Consider the following 18,006-nt stretch of genomic DNA (forward strand, 5'->3'; position numbering starts at 1 on the left):
TAAACATCAGCTGCTCAACAGGACCTAAATAAGCAGAAGTTTCAGCGCTGGATCAAATGCCAAGCCTGCACACCCAGCAGCTCTTCTGCCTAACCGTTCAGTTCTACTTTGTGGGGGGTGAAGTGCCTTGATCAAGGGCACAACGGCAGGAGATGGTGGGTCAGCGTGGGATCAGACACAGCAGCCTTCCGGTGTCAATCATGGGATCAGACACAGCAGCCTTCCGGTGTCAATCATGGGATCAGACACAGCAGCCTTCCGGTGTCAATCATGGGATCAGACACAGCAGCCTTCCGGTGTCAATCATGGGATCAGACACAGCAGCCTTCTAGTGTCAATCATGGGATCAGACACAGCAGCCTTCTAGTGTCAATCATGGGATCAGACACAGCAGCCTTCTAGTGTCAATCATGGGATCAGACACAGCAGCCTTCCGGTGTCAATCATGGGATCAGACACAGCAGCCTTCTAGTGTCAATCATGGGATCAGACACAGCAGCCTTCTAGTGTCAATCATGGGATCAGACACAGCAGCCTTCTGGTGTCAATCATGGGATCAGACACAGCAGCCTTCTAGTGTCAATCATGGGATCAGACACAGCAGCCTTCTAGTGTCAATCATGGGATCAGACACAGCAGCCTTCTAGTGTCAATCATGGGATCAGACACAGCAGCCTTCCGGTGTCAATCATGGGATCAGACACAGCAGCCTTCTAGTGTCAATCATGGGATCAGACACAGCAGCCTTCTAGTGTCAATCATGGGATCAGACACAGCAGCCTTCTAGTGTCAATCATGGGATCAGACACAGCAGCCTTCCGGTGTCAATCATGGGATCAGACACAGCAGCCTTCTAGTGTCAATCATGGGATCAGACACAGCAGCCTTCTAGTGTCAATCATGGGATCAGACACAGCAGCCTTCCGGTGTCAATCATGGGATCAGACACAGCAGCCTTCCGGTGTCAATCATGGGATCAGACACAGCAGCCTTCCGGTGTCAATCATGGGATCAGACACAGCAGCCTTCCAGTGTCAATCATGGGATCAGACACAGCAGCCTTCTAGTGTCAATCATGGGATCAGACACAGCAGCCTTCCGGTGTCAATCATGGGATCAGACACAGCAGCCTTCTAGTGTCAATCATGGGATCAGACACAGCAGCCTTCCGGTGTCAATCATGGGATCAGACACAGCAGCCTTCCGGTGTCAATCATGGGATCAGACACAGCAGCCTTCCGGTGTCAATCATGGGATCAGACACAGCAGCCTTCCGGTGTCAATCATGGGATCAGACACAGCAGCCTTCCGGTGTCAATCATGGGATCAGACACAGCAGCTTTCCGGTGTCAGTAATGCTTAGTTTTAGGCTATAACAATAGTCATGAAAATGTGTATAAACCCTTAATTAAGAGTGAATAATCAGGAGGTCTCTATAGCATAATGTCATTTGTGAATTTCAGTGAACATAGTTGAATGGACCGACTTGGAAAAAGACAGAGTCGAGAGTAGATGTGATATTCATATGTATTCATTCCTATGTTGTTTTAAATCAAACAGATTGATATGATTAAAAGACAAATGTAGGTTATAGGAGGATTTAAATCACAACTGTTGGCATTTCATCTACATCATCATGTCTCGCGGTGATACGGAAACGATCTGTATTTGATCAGGTAAAGAATCGGTAAATTTGGTCGATTCCGGTACCGACAAAAATCTAAAAACGAAAGCTCGAGCTTCTCGGTTTGGAACGTCCCGGGATGCCCGCTGAAACCGCTGCGCCGTTAATGCCATTCATTCATCTGCTGCGAGCCACCGAGGACGAACGCTGACGTAACAGATATTACAATGCAACAAGGATACATTTTCTGTTGCTTTCTGAGCGGCGGGATACTACCGGCACCAGGGGGCAGGAAAACAATGATGCACTTCAGCAACGGCGTCGACCTCTGTGATAAATCAGGACGATAACCAACTCGATGCAACATCACTGGATGATGGACTTCTGGATGTAATTGAATGTCCAGCGGAACTGGCTAGCTTCGGCTTGTGGAAGATCTTCATCTTGCATTTTGTTGCAGTCGAGTTGCCGCTGCCCCGTTTCTCTCCCTCCTATCCGACGTTGTTGTCAATGATCTAACATGGCGACTGTACCAGTATATTGCATCTGCAGATTACCGTACGACGTTACCCAGTTTATGATCGAATGTGACGCCTGCAAGGACTGGTTTCACGGAAGGTAATTTGCTTGAATATATTGTGGATGTTTTTTTTGTCCGTCTACGTTGTGTTTTGTCTGATAATTTGACCATTTGACAGTTTCTGTTGCACATTCTTTTGTCGACATCTGAATTGCCAGAAGAGCGAGGCCGCTTGAAGAAGGCGGAGTTAAATATAGATGACTCGGTTGTGACATTTTTATGAATAGTACTAACATGTTGGAGTCAACAATATAGTCATTTAATATGAAGGTTTGTTTGTATGATTCCGTTTTCCTCCTGGGTTTTCCAGCTGTGTCTCATGCGGGGGTCTACAGTAACAGTGTTGTGTCGAGGCAGGAACGGTCGCAGGACAGAACCGGACACTGGGTGTCTGGGTCGGACATTTCAACCGGCATCATTATGAGCTCGTCCCGCCGTTTACCCAGATAGTACTGTCGTGTTTTATGCGTGTTTCTGCTCTAGTAGTTTGGCGACGTTATAAAAGCCTTGAGAAAACGCCAACTCCTGTGACAGGGAGTCGTAGCTGACAATAGCCCGCTGCCCTCCAGCCAGGCGGGTTGAATAACTGACCGTTGACAGACATTGCAGTGCTGCGTTGCCGTCTACATTGTCTCTGTAAAACCATCGAAATGCTGAAGATTTTTGACAGCGTGTATTTGAAACCAGTTCTATTCTCTCAGGTGTGTCACCGAGCGGTTCATCAGTTTAGCCCGTAGATTATAATGGGAGACTGCCTCGTCTTTTGCTTTATTTTAAATGTGGTTTCGAGGTCCTTTGTACGTTTAATTGCCCAATGCAGGACAATCATCCGTCACTGATCGATCACTTTCTTTTTCGATCACTTATTGCAAACAGGCGTTTTCAAATCAGGAAAAGATATTTACGCGCGTTAACGTTAACCCTTTGGTGCAAGACTACAATGTGTCATTCAGTACTACGCTGCCTGCTACAATGTGTCATTCAGTACTACGCTGCCTGCTACAATGTGTCATTCAGTACTACGCTGCCTGCTACAATGTGTCATTCAGTACTACGCTGCCTGCTACAATGTATCATTCAGTACTACGCTGCCTGCTACAATGTGTCATTCAGTACTACGCTGCCTGCTACAATGTATCATTCAGTACTACGCTGCCTGCTACAATGTGTCATTCAGTACTACGCTGCCTGCTACAATGTATCATTCAGTACTACGCTGCCTGCTACAATGTGTCATTCAGTACTACGCTGCCTGCTACAATGTGTCATTCAGTACTACGCTGCCTGCTACAATGTGTCATTCAGTACTACGCTGCCTGCTACAATGTGTCATTCAGTACTACGCTGCCTGCTACAATGTGTCATTCAGTACTACGCTGCCTGCTACAATGTGTCATTCAGGACTACGCTGCCTGCTACAATGTGTCATTCAGTACTACGCTGCCTGCTACAATGTGTCATTCAGTACTACGCTGCCTGCTACAATGTGTCATTCAGTACTACGCTGCCTGCTACAATGTATCATTCAGTACTACGCTGCCTGCTACAATGTGTCATTCAGTACTACGCTGCCTGCTACAATGTGTCATTCAGTACTACGCTGCCTGCTACAATGTGTCATTCAGTACTACGCCGCCTGCTACAATGTGTCATTCAGTACTACGCTGCCTGCTACAATGTGTCATTCAGTACTACGCCGCCTGCTACAATGTGTCATTCAGTACTACGCCGCCTGCTACAATGTGTCATTCAGTACTACGCCGCCTGCTACAATGTGTCATTCAGTACTACGCCGCCTGCTACAATGTGTCATTCAGTACTACGCCGCCTGCTACAATGTGTCATTCAGTACTACGCCGCCTGCTACAATGTGTCATTCAGTACTACGCCGCCTGCTACAATGTGTCATTCAGTACTACGCCGCCTGCTACAATGTGTCATTCAGTACTACGCCGCCTGCTACAATGTGTCATTCAGTACTACGCCGCCTGCTACAATGTGTCATTCAGTACTACGCCGCCTGCTACAATGTGTCATTCAGTACTACGCCGCCTGCTACAATGTGTCATTCAGTACTACGCCGCCTGCTACAATGTGTCATTCAGTACTACGCCGCCTGCTACAATGTGTCATTCAGTACTACGCTGCCTGCTACAATGTGTCATTCAGTACTACGCTGCCTGCTACAATGTGTCATTCAGTACTACGCTGCCTGCTACAATGTGTCATTCAGTACTACGCTGCCTGCTACAATGTGTCATTCAGTACTACTCTGCCTGCTACAATGTGTCATTCAGTACTACGCTGCCTGCTACAATGTGTCATTCAGTACTACGCTGCCTGCTACAATGTGTCATTCAGTACTACGCTGCCTGCTACAATGTGTCATTCAGTACTACGCTGCCTGCTACAATGTATCATTCAGTACTACGCTGCCTGCTACAATGTGTCATTCAGTACTACGCTGCCTGCTACAATGTGTCATTCAGTACTACGCTGCCTGCTACAATGTGTCATTCAGTACTACGCTGCCTGCTACAATGTGTCATTCAGTACTACGCTGCCTGCTACAATGTGTCATTCAGTACTACGCTGCCTGCTACAATGTGTCATTCAGTACTACGCTGCCTGCTACAATGTGTCATTCAGTACTACGCTGCCTGCTACAATGTGTCATTCAGTACTACGCTGCCTGCTACAATGTGTCATTCAGTACTACGCTGCCTGCTACAATGTGTCATTCAGTACTACGCTGCCTGCTACAATGTGTCATTCAGTACTACGCTGCCTGCTACAATGTGTCATTCAGTACTACGCTGCCTGCTACAATGTGTCATTCAGTACTACGCTGCCTGCTACAATGTGTCATTCAGTACTACGCTGCCTGCTACAATGTGTCATTCAGTACTACGCTGCCTGCTACAATGTATCATTCAGTACTACGCTGCCTGCTACAATGTGTCATTCAGTACTACGCCGCCTGCTACAATGTATCATTCAGTACTACGCCGCCTGCTACAATGTATCATTCAGTACTACGCCGCCTGCTACAATGTGTCATTCAGTACTACGCCGCCTGCTACAATGTGTCATTCAGTACTACGCCGCCTGCTACAATGTGTCATTCAGTACTACGCTGCCTGCTACAATGTGTCATTCAGTACTACGCTGCCTGCTACAATGTATCATTCAGTACTACGCTGCCTGCTACAATGTGTCATTCAGTACTACGCTGCCTGCTACAATGTATCATTCAGTACTACGCTGCCTGCTACAATGTGTCATTCAGTACTACGCCGCCTGCTACAATGTGTCATTCAGTACTACGCCGCCTGCTACAATGTGTCATTCAGTACTACGCTGCCTGCTACAATGTATCATCGGCGGAACGCGAGTAACACGTCTTATCTCAAATCATCGATGCCAGTTGAGCGACGCGTTATTATTCGTGTGAATATCCCGAAACCTGGCCGATACGAGACATATTCAAAGTAATGAAGGTCTGGCAGTAATCCTGGCTTTGATGTGTTTCTGGAGGCTGCCTGTCGTAGCCTGATGATTGCTCATTGGAAATTGTCCCTGGGTTGACACTGCTGAGTCCAGTAGCCTAATAACCCAAACGGTCTCCATTATTCCCGCTTCATGCTAGGGGTTAGCCATTACACTCCTTTATTACTATATAGAAAACTATGCATCAACCCGATATACACTACATTACCAAAAGTATGTGGACACGTGCTCGTCGAAATTCTCATTAGAAAATCATGGTCATTAATATGGAGTTGGACCCCCTTTGCTGCTATAACAGCCTCCACTCTTCTGGGAAGGCTTTCCACTAGATGTTGGAACATTGCTGCTATAACAGCCTCCACTCTTCTGGGAAGGCTTTCCACTAGATGTTGGAACATTGCTGCTATAACAGCCTCCACTCTTCTGGGAAGGCTTTCCACTAGATGTTGGAACATTGCTGCTATAACAGCCTCCACTCTTCTGGGAAGGCTTTCCACTAGATGTTGGGACATTGCTGCTATAACAGCCTCCACTCTTCTGGGAAGGCTTTCCACTAGATGTTGGAACATTGCTGCTATAACAGCCTCCACTCTTCTGGGAAGGCTTTCCACTAGATGTTGGGACATTGCTGCTCTAACAGCCTCCTCTCTTCTGGGAAGGCTTTCCACTAGATGTTGGAACATTGCTGCTATAACAGCCTCCACTCTTCTGGGAAGGCTTTCCACTAGATGTTGGAACATTGCTGCTATAACAGCCTCCACTCTTCTGGGAAGGATTTCCACTAGATGTTGGGACATTGCTGCTGTAACAGCCTCCACTCTTCTGGGAAGGCTTTCCACTAGATGTTGGAACATTGCTGCTATAACAGCCTCCACTCTTCTGGGAAGGATTTCCACTAGATGTTGGGACATTGCTGCTCTAACAGCCTCCTCTCTTCTGGGAAAGCTTTCCACTAGATGTTGGAACATTGCTGCTATAACAGCCTCCACTCTTCTGGGAAGGCTTTCCACTAGATGTTGGAACATTGCTGCGGGGACTTGCTTCCATTCAGCCATAAAAGCATTAGTGAGGTCAGGCACTGATGTTGGGTTATTTGGCCTGGCTCGCAGTCGGCGTTCCAATTCATCCCGAAGGTGTTCGATGGGGTTGAGGTCAGGACTCTGTGCAGGCCAGTCAAGTTCTTCCACACCGATGTCAACAAACCATTTCTGTATCGACAACGCTTTGTGCAAAGGCACATTGCCATGCTGAAACAGGAAAGGGTCTTCCCCAAACTGTTGCCACAAAGTTGGAAGCACAGAATCATCTAGAATGTCATTGTATGCTGTAGCATTAAGAGTTCCCTTCACTGAAATGAAGGGGCCCGAACCATGAAAAACAGCCCCAGAACATTATTCCTCCACCAAACTTTACAGTTGGCACTATGCATTGGGGCAGGTAGTGTTCTCCTGGCATCTGCCAAACCCATATTCGTCCATCGGACTGTCAGATGGTGAAGCGTGATTCATCACTACAGAGAACGTGTTTCCACTGCTCCAGAGTCCAATGGCGGCGAGCTTTACACCACTCCAGCCGACTCTTGGCATTGCGCATGGTGATCTTAGGCTTGTGTGCGGCTGCTCGGCCATGGAAACCCATTTCATGAAGCTCCCAACAAACAGTTGTTGTGCTGACGTTGCTCCCAGAGGCAGTTTGGAACTCGGTAGTGAGTGTTGCAACCAAAGACAGATGATTTTTACGTGCTTCAGCACTCGGCGGTCCCGTTCTGTGAGCTTGTGTGGCCTACCACTTCGCGGCTGAGCCGTTGTTGCTCCAAGGCGTTTTTAATTCACAATGACGTAACTTAGAGTTGACGGGGAGGCTCTGAATCTGACAAAGTGACTTGTTGGAAAGGTGGCATCCTATGATGGTGCCACGTTGAATGTCACTGAGCTCTTCAGTAAGGCCATTCTACTGCCAATGTTTGTCTTTGGAGATTGAATGGCTGTGTGCTCAATTTGATACACCTGTCAGCAACGGATATGGCTGAAATAGCAGAATCCACTAATTTGAAGGGGTGTCCACATACTTTTGTATATATAGTGTACCTGCCTGGTAGGGTGCATACCTATAGCTGTATATATAGTGTACCTGCCTGGTAGGGTGCATACTTATAGCTGTATATATAGTGTACCTGCCTGGTAGGGTGCATACTTATAGCTGTATATATAGTGTACCTGCCTGGTAGGGTGCATACTTATAGCTGTATATATAGTGTACCTGCCTGGTAGGGTGCATACCTATAGCTGTATATATAGTGTACCTGCCTGGTAGGGTGCATACTTATAGCTGTATATATAGTGTACCTGCCTGGTAGGGTGCATACTTATAGCTGTATATATAGTGTACCTGCCTGGTAGGGTGCATACTTATAGCTGTATATATAGTGTACCTGCCTGGTAGGGTGCATTCTTATAGCTGTATATATATATATATATATAGTATACCTGCCTGGTAGGGTGCATTCTTATAGCTGTATATATAGTGTACCTGCCTGGTAGGGTGCATACTTATAGCTGTATATATAGTGTACCTGCCTGGTAGGGTGCATTCTTATAGTTGTATATATAGTGTACCTGCCTGGTAGGGTGCATACTTATAGCTGTATATATAGTGTACCTGCCTGGTAGGGTGCATACTTATAGCTGTATATATAGTGTACCTGCCTGGTAGGGTGCATTCTTATAGCTGTATATATATATATATATATATATAGTATACCTGCCTGGTAGGGTGCATTCTTATAGCTGTATATATAGTGTACCTGCCTGGTAGGGTGCATACTTATAGCTGTATATATAGTGTACCTGCCTGGTAGGGTGCATACTTATAGCTGTATATATAGTGTACCTGCCTGGTAGGGTGCATACTTATAGCTGTATATATAGTGTACCTGCCTGGTAGGGTGCATACTTATAGCTGTATATATAGTGTACCTGCCTGGTAGGGTGCATACTTATAGCTGTATATATATATATATATATATATATATATATATATAGTATACCTGCCTGGTAGGGTGCATACTTATAGCTGTATATATAGTGTACCTGCCTGGTAGGGTGCATACTTATAGCTGTATATATAGTGTACCTGCCTGGTAGGGTACATACTTATAGCTGTATATATAGTGTACCTGCCTGGTAGGGTGCATACTTATAGCTGTATATATAGTGTACCTGCCTGGTAGGGTACATACTTATAGCTGTATATATAGTGTACCTGCCTGGTAGGGTGCATACTTATAGCTGTATATATAGTGTACCTGCTTGGTAGGGTGCATACTTATAGCTGTATATATAGTGTACCTGCCTGGTAGGGTGCATACTTATAGCTGTATATATAGTGTACCTGCCTGGTAGGGTGCATACTTATAGCTGTATATATAGTGTACTTGCCTGGTAGGGTGCATACTTATAGCTGTATATATAGTGTACCTGCCTGGTAGGGTGCATACTTATAGCTGTATATATAGTGTACCTGCCTGGTAGGGTACATACTTATAGCTGTATATATATATATATATATAGTATACCTGCCTGGTAGGGTGCATACTTATAGCTGTATATATAGTGTACCTGGCTGGTAGGCAGATACAGATCCCTCTCCCCATGCTGTCTCTCTCCCCATGCTGTCCCTCTCCCCTGCTGTCCCTCTCCCCATGCTGTCCCTCTCCCCATGCTGTCCCTCTCCCCATGCTGTCTCTCTCCCCATGCTGTCTCTCTCCCCATGCTGTCCCTCTCCCCATGCTGTCCCTGCTGTCCCTCTCCCCTGCTGTCCCTCTCCCCATGCTGTCCCTCTCCCCATGCTGTCTCTCTCCCCATGCTGTCTCTCTCCCCATGCTGTCTCTCTCCCCATGCTGTCTCTCTCCCCACGCTGTCCCTCTCCCCACGCTGTCCCTCTCCCCACGCTGTCCCTCTCCCCACGCTGTCCCTCTCCCCACGCTGTCCCTCTCCCCACGCTGTCCCTCTCCCCACGCTGTCCCTCTCCCCACGCTGTCCCTCTCCCCATGCTGTCCCTCTCCCCATGCTGTCCCTCTCCCCATGCTGTCCCTCTCCCCATGCTGTCCCTATCCCCCTGCTGTCCCTCTCCCTCTCCCCCTGCTGTCCCTCTCCCTCTCCCCCTGCTGTCCCTCTCCCTCTCCCCCTGCTGTCCCTCTCCCCATGCTGTCTCTCTCTCCCTGCTGTCCCTCTCCCTCTCCCACTGCTGTCCCTCTCCCCTGCTGTCCCTCTCCCCATGCTGTCCCTCTCCCCATGCTGTCCCTCTCCCATGCTCTCCCTCTCCCATGCTGTCCCTCTCCCATGCTGTCTCTCTCCCCATGCTGTCTCTCTCCCCATGCTGTCCCTCTCCCCACGCTGTCCCTCTCCCCACGCTGTCCCTCTCCCCACGCTGTCCCTCTCCCCACGCTGTCCCTCTCCCCATGCTGTCCCTCTCCCCATGCTGTCCCTATCCCCATGCTGTCCCTCTCCCTCTCCCCCTGCTGTCCCTCTCCCTCTCCCCCTGCTGTCCCTCTCCCCATGCTGTCCCTCTCCCCATGCTGTCCCTCTCCCCATGCTGTCCCTCTCCCCATGCCGTCCCTCTCCCCATGCCGTCCCTCTCCCCATGCCGTCCCTCTCCCCATGCCGTCCCTCTCCCCATGCCGTCCCTCTCCCCATGCCGTCCCTCTCCCCATGCCGTCCCTCTCCCCATGCCGTCCCTCTCCCCATGCCGTCCCTCTCCCCATGCTGTCCCTCTCCCCATGCTGTCCCTCTCCCCATGCTGTCCCTCTCCCCTGCTGTCCCTCTCCCCTGCTGTCCTTCTCCCTCTCCCCATGCTGTCCCTCTCCCCATGCTGTCCCTCTCCCCATGCTGTCTCTCTCCCCTGTCCCTCTTCCCATGCTGTCCCTCTTCCCATGCTGTCCCTCTCCCCCTGTTGTCCCTCTCCCCCTGTTGTCCCTCTCCCCATGCTGTCCCTCTCCCCCTGCTGTCCCTCTCCCCCTGCTGTCCCTCTCCCCCTGCTGTCCCTCTCCCCCTGCTGTCCCTCTCCCCATGCTGTCCCTCTCCCCTGCTGTCCCTCTCCCCTGCTGTCCCTCTCCCCATGCTCTTCCTCTCCCCATGCTCTTCCTCTCCCCATGCTCTTCCTCTCCCCATGCCGTCCCTCTCCCCATGCCGTCCCTCTCCCCATGCCGTCCCTCTCCCCTGCCGTCCCTCTCCCCTGCCGTCCCTCTCCCCATGCTGTCCCTCTTCCCATGCTGTCCCTCTCCCCTACTGTCCCTCTCCCCTGCTGTCCCTCTCCCCATGCTGTCCCTCTCCCCATGCTGTCCCTCTCCCCATGCTGTCCCTCTCCCCCTGCTGTCCCTCTCCCCATGCTGTCCCTCTCCCCTGCTGTCCCTCTCCCCATGCTGTCCCTCTCCCCATGCAACGCTGCTGAGTTTTTCACCATCTACAGTTTCCTGTGTGTATCCAGAATGGTCCACCACCCAAAGGACATCCAGCCAACTTGACACAACTGTGGGAAGCATTGGAGGCAACACGGGCCAGCATCCCTGTGGAACGCTCGACACCTTGTAGAGTCCATGACCCGACGAATTTAGGCTGTTCTGAGGGCAAAGGGGGCTGCAACTCAATACTAGGAAGGTGTTCCTAATGTTTTGTCCACTCAGTGTATCGTGTTGGTTTTAGTTGGCAGGGGTCTTTACGTCAACATGAATGTGTTTTGATGTATTTCCTTTTAATACTTTCTCTGGTAGATGTTTTTCAATATGGCCTCCCGGGTGGTGCTGTGGTCTAGGGCACTGCATCGCAGTGCTAACTGCGCCACCAGAGTCTCTGGGTTCGCGCCCAGGCTCTGTCGCAGCCGGCCGCAACTGGGAGGTCCGTGGGGCGACGCACAATTGGCATAGCGTCGTCCGGGTTAGGGAGGGTTTGGCCGGTAGGGATATCCTTGTCTCAGTATGTAAAATGTAATAAAATGTATGCACTCTACTGTAAGTCGCTCTGGATAAGAGCGTCTGCTAAAATGACTAAAATGTAAATGTAAAATATCCCTTTTCCATCTGTTTATCCAGAAATCAAAGCCTTCACATATTTCTAATTTTTAGGATGGAAAATTGTAGGTTCTTAGCTTTCATTTGACACCAAATTTGATATAGTCCTAAAAACGTACCATATTGGTACTCATGGGTCCTCTTACATGCCAAGGACCTGATTTAACAAAGCAGACTGTATTGGCACATGGTTATTCATTCTGCAGGCCAGGGGGAGTTCTGATGGGAGCCAGGTTATTGGATATTATTGGAGTCAAACAGGAAAATAAGAGGAGTTGGTGCAATGATACGTGTCCATGTAGTCTGTGTTTCAGCCGTGTCCACGTAGTCTGTGTTTCAGCCGTGTCCACGTAGTCTGTGTTTCAGCCGTGTCCATGTAGTCTGTGTTTCAGCCGTGTCCATGTAGTCTGTGTTTCAGCCGTGTCCATGTAGTCTGTGTTTCAGCCGTGTCCACGTAGTCTGTGTTTCAGCCGTGTCCACGTAGTCTGTGTTTCAGCCGTGTCCACGTAGTCTGTGTTTCAGCCGTGTCCACGTAGTCTGTGTTTCAGCCGTGTCCACGTAGTCTGTGTTTCAGCCGTGTCCACGTAGTCTGTGTTTCAGCCGTGTCCACGTAGTCTGTGTTTCAGCCGTGTCCACGTAGTCTGTGTTTCAGCCGTGTCCACGTAGTCTGTGTTTCAGCCGTGTCCACGTAGTCTGTGTTTCAGCCGTGTCCACGTAGTCTGTGTTTCAGCCGTGTCCACGTAGTCTGTGTTTCAGCCGTGTCCACGTAGTCTGTGTTTCAGCCGTGTCCACGTAGTCTGTGTTTCAGCCGTGTCCACGTAGTCTGTGTTTCAGCCGTGTCCATGTAGTCGGTGTTTCTCTCTGTTTCAGCCGTGTCCATGTAGTCTGTGTTTCAGCCGTGTCCACGTAGTCTGTGTTTCAGCCGTGTCCACGTAGTCTGTGTTTCAGCCGTGTCCACGTAGTCTGTGTTTCAGCCGTGTCCACGTAGTCTGTGTTTCAGCCGTGTCCACGTAGTCTGTGTTTCAGCCGTGTCCACGTAGTCTGTGTTTCAGCCGTGTCCACGTAGTCTGTGTTTCAGCCGTGTCCACGTAGTCTGTGTTTCAGCCGTGTCCACGTAGTCTGTGTTTCAGCCGTGTCCACGTAGTCTGTGTTTCAGCCGTGTCCACGTAGTCTGTGTTTCAGCCGTGTCCACGTAGTCTGTGTTTCAGCCGTGTCCACGTAGTCTGTGTTTCAGCCGTGTCCACGTAGTCTGTGTTTCAGCCGTGTCCACGTAGTCTGTGTTTCAGCCGTGTCCACGTAGTCTGTGTTTCAGCCGTGTCCACGTAGTCTGTGTTTCAGCCGTGTCCACGTAGTCTGTGTTTCTCTCTGTTTCAGCCTTGTTATTGTTCCAGCTAGGGTTGGGCAATATTACGCTTATTATTAGTTATTTTGGAATAACCTAAAAACACGAGGGCCTAATGTTATAATAAGAGAGGTAGAACAAACAATAGCAAGATATGATTATTGATTAATTACTACCACCACACTGCTGTGCAGTGATTATTGATTACCATTAGTATTTTATCTATTGATCATGCTGGTCACTGCATGTGTAAAGTATTCAGACCTCTTCACTTTTCTACATAGTTTTTCCCTCATCAACACAAAACCCCATAATGACAAAGCAAAAACAGGTTTTCAGAAATTTGTGCGAAAATATAATTTATTTTTAAATATAACATTTACATAAGTATTCAGATCCTTTACTCAGTACTTTGTTGAAGCACCTTTAGCAGTGATTACAGCCTCGAGTCTTCTTGGGTATGACGCTACAAGCTTGACACATCTGTATTTGGGGAGTTTCTCCCATTCTTCTTTCCCTCGATCCTGACTAGTCTCCCAGTCAATGCAGCTGAAAAACATCCCCACAGCATGATGCTGCCACCACCATGCTTCACCGTAGGGATGGTGCCAGGTTTCCTCCAGATGCGACGCTTGGCATTCAGGCCAAAGAGTTCAATCTTGGTTTCATCAGACCAGAGAATCTTGTTTCTCATGGTCTGAGAGTCTTTAGGTGCCTTTTGGCAAACTCTAAAAACCTGTTTTCACTTTGTCATTATTGGGTGGTGTGTGTAGATTGATGAGGAAACAAATAAATGTTATCCATTTTTAGAATAAGGCTGTAAAGTAACAAAATGTGGAAAATGTAAAGGGGTCTGAATACTTTCCGAATGCCCTGTATACGCTATCATTAGTATATTACCATTGTATTTATATAATCCTGCTACCAGCCTCTTTTCAGCCCTGTTTACATGGCGCACACACACACACACACACACACACACACACCACCCACACCACATATGCTGTTGCCATACTGTTTATTATTATTATTATTTATCCTGCTACCAGTCCCTCCCTACATGTACATATATTCCACACATACTCCAGTATCCAGCACATTGTACATTTACATTGTATATAGCTTCCTGTTTTATTTGTTATTTCTTGTGTTTTTTCAACATTATTTTCCTGTTAGTTATACTTTTTAATATTGAATACTGCACTGTTGGGTAGGGCTTGAATTTAAAGCATTTTACTGAGCTGTTGGGTAGGGCTTGAAACTAAAGCATTTTATTGCACTGTTGGGTAGGGCTTGAAATTAAAGCATTTTACTGAGCTGTTGGGTAGGGCTTGAAATTAAAGCATTTTACTGTACTGTTGGGTATGGCTTGAAATTAAAGCATTTTACTGCACTGTTGGGTAGGGCTTGAAATTAAAGCATTTTACTGCACTGTTGGGTAGGGCTTGAAACTAAAGCATTTTATTGCACTGTTGGGTAGGGCTTGAAATTAAAGCATTTTACTGAGCTGTTGGGTAGGGCTTGAAATTAAAGCATTTTACTGCACTGTTGGGTAGGGCTTGAAATGAAAGCATTTTACTGTACTGTTGGGTAGGGCTTGAAATGAAAGCATTTTACTGAGCTGTTGGGTAGGGCTTGAAATGAAAGCATTTTACTGAGCTGTTGGGTAGGGCTTGAAATTAAAGCATTTTACTGAGCTGTTGGGTAGGGCTTGAAATTAAAGCATTTTACTGAGCTGTTGGGTAGGGCTTGAAATTAAAGCATTTTACTGCACTGTTGGGTAGGGCTTGAAACTAAAGCATTTTATTGCACTGTTGGGTAGGGCTTGAAACTAAAGCATTTTATTGCACTGTTGGTTAGGGCTTGAAACTAAAGCATTTTATTGCACTGTTGGTTAGGGCTTGAAATTAAAGCATTTTACTGAGCTGTTGGGTAGGGCTGAAATTAAAGCATTTTACTGAGCTGTTGGTTAGGGCTGAAATTAAAGCATTTTACTGAGCTGTTGGTTAGGGCTTGAAATTAAAGCATTTTACTGAGCTGTTGGGTAGGGCTTGAAATTAAAGCATTTTACTGAGCTGTTGGGTAGGGCTTGAAATTAAAGCATTTTACTATGCATGTGAAAAAATAAAAACTTCACTTGAAGATAAAAACATTGAAGGAGTAGTTTGAACATTACAGTTGAGCTTCGTCTAGTATAGAAATTATGCATCCCTCCTCCTTGCCCAACTTGGTCTCAGAGCATTTTGTATTATTCTGTACGTATATCAGAGACTCTCCATTTAGTGTGATAATGTTTTGTTTCTTATGGTATATATTAGTTTGTGGATGTCCATCACCCATTTCGTATGATGTTACAAATTATAATTCGTATTATATTGTACGAATTTTCCAAAACGTACAGTATGTTACGAATTTGCTAAACATATGATATGTTACAAATTCTGTCTAGGTGGCTAACGTTAACTAGCTGATTAACATTAGCTAGCCTAGGGGTTAGGGTTAGGTTTAAGCTAAGAGTTAAGTTAAGAAGTTAGGTTAATTGGTTAAGGTTAGGTTTAGGGGAAGGGTTAGATAAAAGAGTTAGGGTTAGTGCTAAGTAGTTGCTAAAAAGTAGTAAGTAGTTGAAAAGTTGCTAAAATACTAAAGTTGTCTGTGATGATATTCAAACTCTCAACCTTTGGGCGTTTATATGCCCACCCGACCAACCACCCTACTATCGTTTTTGCATTAAGTAACCACCTGTCTTATGTAACCATACCAAACGTAACTAATTTGAATGGCCCGGATTTACGTTTACTATGTTACGTCTAGTGTATGACATCAGGCTGCCGTTGGCAATCCTACTCCAACTAATTAAAAACCGTTAAACGCCAGTAGAAATCCACTCTTCTGAGCTGAAAGACAATGTCCAGAGGTTATCCACGATGTCGCGCAACGATTTAAGTCAATAAGTCAACATTTTTGTCTTATTATGAAACAGTTGAAGTCGGAACTTTACATCAAATCAAATGTATTTATAAAACCCTTTTTACGTCAGCTGATGTCACAAAGTGCTGTCCAGAAACCCAGCCTAAAACCCCAAACAGCAAGCAATGCAGGTGTAGAAACACGGTGGCTAGGAAACATTTAGTTTGGAGTCATTAAAACTCGTTTCTCAACCACTCCACAAATTTCTTGTAAACATACTATAGTTTTGGCAAGTCGGTTAGGACATGTACTTTGTGCATGACACAAGTAATATTTCCAACAATTGTTTACAGACAGATTATTTCACTTATAATTCACTGTATCACAATTCCAGTGGGTCAGAAGTTTACATACACTAAGTTGACTGTGCCTGTAAACAGCTTGGAAAATTCCAGAAAATGATGTCATGGCTTTAGAAGCTTCTGATAGGCTAATGGACATCATTTGAGTCAATTGGAGGTGTACCTGTGGATGTATTTGAAGGCCTACCTTCAAACTCAGTGCCTCTTTGCTTGACATCATGGGAAAATCAAAAGAAATCAGCCAAGGCCTCTGAAAAACAATTGTAGAACTCCACAAGTCTGGTTCATCCTTGGGAGCAATTTCCAAACGCCTGAAGGAACCACGTTCATCTGTACAAACAATAGTACGCAAGTATAAACACCATGGGACCACGCAGCCGTCATACCGCTCAGGAAGGAGACGTGTTCTGTCTCCTAGAGATGAACGTACTTTGGTGCGAAAAGTGAAAATCAATCCCAGAACAACAGCAAAGGACCTTGTGAAGATGCTGGAGGAAACAGGTACAAAAGTATCTATATCCACAGTGAAACGAGTCCTATATCGACATAACCTGAAAGGCCGCTCAGCAAGAAAGAAGCCACTGCTCCAAAACCGCCATTAAAAAGCCAGAATACAGTTTGCAACTGCACATGGGGACAAAGATCATACTTTTTGGAGAAATGTCCTCTGGTCTGATGAAACAAAAATAAAACTGTTTGGCCATAATGACCATCGTTATGTTTGGAGGAAAAAGGGGGACGTTTGCAAGCTGAAGAACACCATCCCAACCGTGAAGCACGGGGTGGCAGCATCATGTTGTGGGGGTGCTTTGCTGCAGGAGGGACTGGTGGACTTCACAAAATAGATGGCATCATGAGGGAGAAAAATGACGTGTATATATTGAAGCAACATCTCAAGACATCAGTCAGGAAGTTAAAGCTTGGTTGCAAATGGGTCTTCCAATTGGACAATGACCCCAAGCATACTTCCAAAGTTGTGGCAAAATGGCTTAATAAGGACAACAAAGTCAAGGTATTGGAGTGGCCATCACAAAGCCCTGACCTCAATCCTATAGAACATTTGTGGGCAGAACTGAAAAAGGGTTTGTGAGCAATGAGGCCTACAAACCTGACTCAGTTAAACCGGCTCTGTCAGGGAGGAATAGGCCAAACTTATTGTGGGAAGCTTGTGGAAGGCTACCCGAAACGTTTGACCCAAGTTAAGAAATTTAAAGGCAATTCTACCAAATACTAATTGAGTGTATGTCAAATTCTGACCCACTGTGAATGTTATGAAAGAAATAAAAGCTGAAATAAATGATTCTCTCTACTATTACTCTGACATTTCACATTCTTAAAATAAAGTGGTGATCCTAATTGACCTAAGACAGGTATTAAATTACTATTAATTTACTAGTATTAAATGTCAGGAATTGTGAAAACTGAGTTTAAATGTATTAGGTGTATTTAAACTTCCGACCTCAATTGTATATTTGGGATTGGAGTGACGAGACCTAACTGCCCATTTCGTGCAAATGTGTGTGAAGGCGTTGTCTTTTCCTTTTTGCTATGACTAAAATAATAATCATGTTAAGCCTATGTTTGCTGTCAGGGTTTTATTTGAATGTTCCCACCCAC

At 46.5% G+C, this 18,006-nt stretch overlaps 1 protein-coding gene across 2 annotated transcripts in view; it reads left to right on the forward strand.

The window, feature by feature from the left end:
- Positions 1-1,625: 1,625 nt before the first annotated feature.
- The window catches only part of LOC129851352 (lysine-specific demethylase phf2-like), a 163,425-nt gene continuing 147,044 nt past the window's right edge, over positions 1,626-18,006 (forward strand). The window contains exon 1 of one of the 2 annotated variants that reach the window (XM_055917828.1): positions 1,626-2,242. In XM_055917828.1, coding sequence (XP_055773803.1) covers positions 2,145-2,242 — 98 coding nt within the window. In that variant the 5' untranslated portion in view covers positions 1,626-2,144. The remainder of the gene's footprint in view (positions 2,243-18,006) is intronic. The other variant, XM_055917829.1, reaches the window with a different exon arrangement.

This window comes from Salvelinus fontinalis, chromosome 3 (assembly GCF_029448725.1).
Source record: "Salvelinus fontinalis isolate EN_2023a chromosome 3, ASM2944872v1, whole genome shotgun sequence".
In the NCBI taxonomy this organism is placed as follows: Eukaryota; Metazoa; Chordata; class Actinopteri; order Salmoniformes; family Salmonidae; genus Salvelinus; species Salvelinus fontinalis.